At 37.7% G+C, this 7,663-nt stretch overlaps 2 protein-coding genes across 2 annotated transcripts in view; both read left to right on the top strand.

Annotated features, from left to right (window-relative positions):
• The window catches only part of LOC135205989 (uncharacterized), a 31,023-nt gene extending 24,298 nt beyond the window's left edge, over positions 1 to 6,725 (top strand). Inside the window, 2 exon segments of the mRNA XM_064237159.1 lie at positions 1,656 to 1,842; positions 4,897 to 6,725. Of these exon segments, the coding sequence (XP_064093229.1) occupies positions 1,656 to 1,842; positions 4,897 to 5,166 (457 nt within the window). The 3' untranslated portion in view covers positions 5,167 to 6,725.
• Positions 1 to 7,663, top strand: part of LOC135206354 (pre-mRNA 3'-end-processing factor FIP1-like) — a 301,272-nt gene that overhangs the window by 286,224 nt on the left and 7,385 nt on the right. The gene's annotated exons all lie outside the window — the stretch shown is intronic.

The following is a 7,663-nucleotide window of genomic DNA, read 5'->3' on the forward strand; positions in this document are numbered from 1 at the left end:
AACACATTATGAGAATAATACCAGGGGTGACGTCACTCAGGTAGAAACCAGTCAAGAGGCTCCCAGTGGTATTCCCTGCCTGAGAAGGTCTGTAAGACTCGAAAACGCTTGCCATATGAGTCACCTTCCCAGGAATCAATGAAAACTCAACCTGCTGGGGGGATTCTCCAGACCGTATATGAGAGCCTACAACATCATGATATAAGGAGAAGGACTCGCCACTGGAATTCTGTCCTTCAGCAGTCATCGCTGGATAATGTCCCGTGGATCTAGACAAAACGTCGCGTTGGAGAGAGAGAGAGAGAGAGAGAGAGAGAGAGAGAGAGAGAGAGAGAGAGAGAGAGAGAGAAACTGTATAAGCAATAATAAACCAAAATGACTCAATCGAATTTTACCATGCCTTTTGGTGCGTTGCTTGCCAGTCTAAGCAACAACAAGAAAGCTGTCATCAGAAAAATAGAAGACTCTCTACAAGATTAATAGTGCTGAAGCAGCAACCATTATTATTATTATTATTATTATTATTATTATTATTATTATTATTATTATTATTATTATTATTATTATTATTATTATTATTATTATTATTATTATTATTATTATTATTATTATTATTATTATTGGAAAATGCCGAAAGACAATGAACCCTCACAAAAAACTCTGATACAGAAGAAAAACAGATATTCTAAAAAGTGAAGCCAAGACAAAATGATAAATGTATGGGAATGAGTATAATCGATCCCTAATGACTGAAGAATGATAAATAAAATACATATAGGAAAGAAAACTAGAAAAAAAGGTTAAAATGTTCTCATGTGTACATTTACAAATAGGACTGACCAATCTTCTGTTAGAGTCACTTCTGTCCAAATAGCATTCAGTATGAAAAGGAGATATGTATAAATGTTTTAGGAAATAAAGTCTGTTCATATTAGTCTGACCAAAAAGAGAAAAAAAACATTAATGCCAACACTAAAAATAGATTTATGAGCTATACAAGAGAACCATCAAACTCGACATTTGAAATGACAGAGAAGCCAAATTGATTTGTGACTCACATCAGTCATGCCTATTCAGTAGGAGATATTCACCATCCTTAAAAAACAGACATGCCAGTAATCATAGATGTGATATACCAGCTTTTTTTTTTATGGGTCTACGTGCCAGTTTTACAAGAGTATATATCGTTTATAGGCGCGAAGGACACCACTTTTATAGAAAACAGATACTATTGTTATAGAAGGATGTGATTATCAGGATAATTAAAAATCAATATTCTTGAAAGCTTGCTTTTCAATTGTTTAATTCAAACTTTACTTTTACATAAAAAATAAGGAGCCTCTAATCATTCATTTATATTTGTTTGCTTCAAAATTGAAAGTATATTTTCTTATTGTTTTCATTGCAATGCTATCAAGCGTTTATATTATCAGTATTATTACTTCTAATGAACAGAGATTCATGTGTAACGAACTTGCTCAGACTGGAAAGGTTACTTGTGAAGAAGAAAGGAGCGGAAGAAGTCTGCCAAAGAGGAGGAGCATATGAAATAATATAAATGAAAAAGAATACCGAATGTTAAATTGAAGTAACAATTGTTCAGTCTTTTATTTTCTTCTTGATACTTAACCTACCCTTCAATGAACACTTACCAGCACAGCCTACATGTATGAGAGAAGGAACCTGGACTTGAATATTGCGCGCCATTACACAAGAGGAGATGGCTGGACACCTTTCTATGCAGCCAAAGAGAATATTTGGCCAGGCACTTGCGCCTGGCCTATCATCAGAGATGCTCCGTTCAGGCACATCCTCGACCGTTACATCGCAATCTTTGTTCAGGTAAACCCAATAATGTGTCCCAGGCATATTCTCGATCGTTACATCGGAATCTTTGCACATTTGCTATGGTCACATCGGAAACTTTGTTCAGATCAGGGACTGAGTGACGTTTTTACAGGCATACGGGTATTTGTTTTTTATAAATCGTAATTTTTGTTTAGGCTATAAAGTGATGATTCATAATTCTTTTTCCAGTTATGGCAATGTCTCCTTCCAGCATTTTCCAGATCATTACGCGGGATCTTACCACAGTGAAACGGCGATGCTTCATTGAGGCTTAAGCGTGATTGTTATTTCAGAATCTTATTTTAGGTGAGGCAATGAAGGGAAGTTTTCAAACAATTCTCGATCGTTATATCGGCATCTTCTCTTCTGGTAAAGCACTGAGTGATGCTTTTCCAGGCACGGTTTTGATTCTTATATTGAGATATTTGTTCAAGTAGTATGGCGTGATACTATGCATGCTCTTGACTCTTATATCGGGATCTTATGTAATGTGTTAAGCCTGTCAAGCATATTTTCAAGTTATATCTCAATCTTTAACAATGATACTTCTCTGATCTGCATTTGTGAGAATTGTACTGGTATTTTTTTAATCAGGATCTTTTACCCGGTAATAAAGAATGACGCTCCCTTTCTTCATCGTTAGATCTGGGTTTGTTCACCCCGAAAGGTGCTCATTTACGACATAGTTTCAGTCGTACATAGGAACCTTTATTTCAGTAATATATCGACTACTGTATTGACCGTTGCAGTGAACTATGCTAACAAACTCTCGATTAGATTACTTAAAAATCTTTGCTGAGAAACACTTTTCCCTGAGAAAACTGTTCTTGAGTGGCGATCGGGGTTACGACTCTACCAGATACATATTTGTCTGGTTTATCAGAACCTTCATTTCCCTGTCAAAGGGCACATGGCAGTCTTTCATCGATGTAATATATACTGACAGGTGCCTCATCAGACTTTTTTTTTGGAATTTGCTTCTGGGTGTATTTTCGATCGATATTTCTTGGACTTAGTACTGTAAGGTTATGACTGGGCTGGGCACCCCATATCCGTGTTTAGCCCAGACTGGACGAAAGAAGACTGAAAATAGAAAAATGGTCACAACTCCGAAAGAAATGACAGATTGTCTCTCAGGGAAAAGGAAAAAAATGAATTTGGAAATCAGGAGGAAGCGAAGTCTAAGTTGTGGCAAAGAAAAACTTACGGTGTTTCTGAGTAATGTTAGTTGTATTTGTTGTGGCCTACCATTTACGCCATGTTATCTTATATACAGGGGAACGGATGTTATAGTATTAAAAAACAGATATAATTGCAGTACAAATGAAGAACAAAGCTCAGTTGTGATGTAGATGAAACAGCTATGCGACTGAACAACAAGGAGTTGACATCATAACAAGGACACTGAGTCGTGCTAGACAACTAGAGCACGAATAATGAGTGTGATGTCTCCTTGATGAGTTTATTTTTATCAGCATTATTAGAAAGTGGTAGAAACAAGTGAGGTGGTAGCACTGAAGATTATTTAGCAGCAGCAGAAGTACCTACACACGTCCACGAATGCTCACTGCTTCCAATGCTATCTGCCTGATGCAACAGTAGGTGGGAGTCATCCTCTTGAAAAATGTAGAAGGATCTTATCTATCGAATCTCCTACTTGTGCACCATCAATCTTCTATAATGATAAAATCCGAGTGGATCTTGTTTGTCTGACCTGGTTGTGGAGGGAGGGGGGGGGCCAGGGTAGGTAGTGGATTGGGAGGGTAGGGGAGACATGATGTACAGCAGCAGGTTCCAGCGCAGTGTAGTGCGTGCCATCAAGCTTGCCAAGTCTGTTCTTTGTGCAGGTGCAATTTTGACCACTGTGCCACTCAGCAACAGGAGAGGGTCCTGCTCCTCCTCTCAGGTGACCTTCTAACACTCGCCCAGCTACCTCTTCTTACATCTATTGCTGTGGAAATCGGCAAAATTTGGGCTGCAGTTAGCGACTGTTTCCTTCCATGTTCTGTGACGATTTATTAATATTTCCAAATCTTTGTCTTCATTAATGCATATAAGCTGGCCTCTTCTGGCAGTAAATATATGGATTGTTTTTTAATCAGTCCTCACTTCATTTCTTACCCTTTGTTTGTCTTGCTTCCTTCCTGCGGACTTCCTCTCGATAAGGACGCTGTTTTGCCAGCCCTTTTGCATATTTGTTAAAAATCAAACAGTTATCTTAAAAAATTCACCGGGAGAAAGACGATGAATGGAATTTCTAAAATTCTGAGAATGTATGTTTTAAGAAATGAGTGACCTCTATTCTTTAAAAAGAGCATGGTGGGTGTAAGTTGGAGAACAAAAACGATGCATTGGATTAAGAAACTGTAGTTACGTGAGTATTTATTTGTTTATTAACTTACCTGTATTGATTCGTTAAAGACTTTGTTTAGTATTGACTTTTAATTACATTTAGGCACAGTATACTATAGTAAGTCGATGTATTTTTAGAGTTATTCCTGTTGGATGGTAGTTCATTTTGAGTACTGATAATAATTTATGCAGAGGACGAAGGCTGCGTTTTTTAGTGTTAATAGAATGAAAGTTTTAGTATTCCTTGGAAGTCTCAATCAGGTCACGTTTTCTGTAATTTCAAGACCAATGCGCATTCCATTTTAGGTAAGGATTCTCAGGTATGATGTTGGTACTTGAGACTAGATGACTGATATACCCAGACAGCCCTAACTCCATGACGCTCACTCATCCCTAATTTCACATCTTTAATGTTAGTGTAAACCTGTATAACAAATGAAAGTAGCCAAAAGATACAAATAAATGAATCATTACTATTATCATTATTATTGGCAACCACTCAAATTCACACGAAAGTAGTCAAGAAGACTTTTAGCCTGATATTGAGGCTCTCACAGAATAGTCTAAATGAGAAAAAGTGTTAGAAATTTATTGTAAAATGAATAATCAAAGTAACTGAAGAAGTAATCTCATGTATGTATAATAAAGTAAGAGGTTTACAATAAGGTGAAGCTCCTAAAATCCATTTGCTTTCAGGCTGGCTTAGTGGATCAGTGGGGCGACGAAACAGCCTACAAGTTCAGAAGTAGCGCACGTCAGCAGGAGAACACATTAGGGAGCAAACCGGAAGTCTCTTTTGGAGAGGATGACGCTTCTGTCAGCGATGCTGGAGACGGACAAGAAGATATCCAGCCGCTTACAGTGGTTCACCTACAGGGTCCTCTGCTTCTCCTGCTGCTCTGCCTTTTGGCATCATTGGTAGCTTTTGCAGTAGAAGTCCTCTTGGGTTTCTGTTCACGCAATTGAAATTCCAGTAGAGCTCAGTGTATTCTGTAGCCCTCATCCATGGCAGTGTTTGTAGGACTGAAGTGGGGGATCTGAGGGATTTTACAGAATCTAAAGGGAATGTTCTCTCCTCAGGGATGCTATTTGAAGTGCTGTGAAGAATTGGATTGAAATGTTAGTTTCATAGACTTTGTATGGTCCTTACCTCCCAACTTGTAAACTGTTTACCATTGGATCCCTATAAATCTGGCAATTTTTGTTGGCTACATCCCTCGTATCTTAACTAGTGGGGCAAAAAGCAGTACAAACAGTACTGCATCTGTTTACAAGCGAATGTAAGTGACTGTTTCTTTTTTTGGGCTACAAGTACTGTGGATACTGCCCCATTAGAGTTCCATCTTACCTGCTCCAGCCTTTCCAGTCATACTTATAACTGAAATAACCCACTTCGTACTATCGGTTACAAGTTTTGCAAATAAATCTTTAGTAACCAGATCAAAAGTTCCTTTATTGCATTTTCCATTTAATGTCTTACACTCTTGCATTCAGAATTTGTTCATGAGATGGATATGCCATTTTCACTTTTTGCAAGAAAGCATAAAGCATGTAATTTCACCACATAGAAATGAAAGCATAATCATGCACAATGGCCTTATTGCAAACAAGAGAAGCCAAGTAAAACAAGATCCACCTTGACCCACATAGGAAATTCAGTGCAAACTTTGGCTAGTGCAGAGACTGACCTTGTGAGAAACAGTCACCACCCAGATAGACGGCCATATTTTTTGTTCAAAAATGCATGTATTCATTACATATCTGACATATCTGTGAAATAAGTAATGATTCACTTTCAGTCCTTTTGATAGTTTTACGGATGTTACAAACTAGCGATTTGATTTTACATACAACGCATTTAATCATGCACATCGCACTAAGATTTGAATTCATGTTAATTTGTGAAATTCGTATATTTAAAATTTATACTCTAGTTATGTCGTTAATTCTTGTATCTGCAAAACAAATACCCCTCACGTTGCAGTAATTAATTGTTGGGCCCATTGAGCCACCTGTTTACCACAAAACAATGTATTTCTTGGCCTTGAAGCACTTCGTAATAATTACTGGTCATAGCATCAGATATGACGTTTCATATTCCAATGTTAATGCAATTCTTTGAAGTAATACTTGATATGCTAACTTATATGTTTAACCAGTATTGAGGCCAGTGTCATACTTTTCAGGCAGAGCAATCAGTCTACAGGGATAAAATACCATCCAGCTATCTCACTCACTTTTTATAATCAGTTCTTATAGGCTTAGGCGCTATAGTGCTTGTAAGTGCCGCCGATGGTCTCCCTCGTTAGCGTTGCCTTTACCTGGACATGGAACTTGAAATTTTTGCAGTAAAATGCAATGAAAAACTTTCGGGACGAGGCCATAGGCGATAATACTTTGGAGTTCATTCGCTCATCATGGCTGTATTTATTAGCATTGAAAGATTTCATCTTTTCCCCTCCCCTCACATTCGAAAAGCATCTACCTTTTGTAGTAGGTCAAATGTAAATGTCCTTCATGAATAACTTCACGAATCATGTGAAATCAAGTAATAACAATGATGAATTTCCGAAAAAGATTTTTCATTATCCCTGCCTTACAATGAGAACATTCAACCTATTGTGGTAAGATGTATGTGAATGCCTCTAATAACAGCTCCCTTGACAGCGATATATGTGGGGAAAATATGCGCCTGATGCGACCAGTCTGCGTATATGAAAATAATTGAGTAGACATTTCACAGAGTTAAATAATTGCGTAAGCATCCTTCATCAAGGTCTTCTAGCTTGTGACTAAATCAGCTGACTTAATTGGTGTTAGGGTTTTGCTTTTATTCTCATGGCAAGATCTTTCCTGATGAACCCTGACTTTGCTAGCAGAGTCATCATTTCAGGCTTATGACTAATTTTGCTGATCGGACTGACTCTAATTTCCATCCCTGCTTACGACCTCCTCGATATGACTCTGTGCTGAAGACCTCGGAAGCTTCTGTTGGCTGGCGACTGATTTGTCATTTCCTCGTCCTTGGAACTACTCAGCCATCCACTCTTCATGTGACCCATATGTGTTTTAATGCTGATAGTACAATTTGGACATAAATATTATTCTGTGCCATACATTGTAATTGGCAAGACTTACAATTATTTAGCCAGATCTGTTTACGAATGCCACTTTGTCGAGAATGATCAAAATAAGAGGTTTGAAAATGCGATGGTGAAGGTAGGGTTCTTATGGGAAATCCTTTCAGTCATACAGATACGAATTTCCCATGATTCCAGATCCATACAGGCTTTTCTTTTCTCTGTTTGAGCATAAACTTTTCTCTGTTTAAACATAAACCTTTTGCCCAACCAAGAAAGAAAAAGAGGTGCTATAATAAAAAAATTGCTTGTTAAATTTGCCAATTGAGGAATTATAGCTCCCTGTTATTCCAGATCTAAACTGGTTCAATTCTTGCAATACT

This window comes from Macrobrachium nipponense, chromosome 29 (genome assembly GCF_015104395.2).
Source record: "Macrobrachium nipponense isolate FS-2020 chromosome 29, ASM1510439v2, whole genome shotgun sequence".
NCBI lineage: Eukaryota > Metazoa > Arthropoda > Malacostraca > Decapoda > Palaemonidae > Macrobrachium > Macrobrachium nipponense.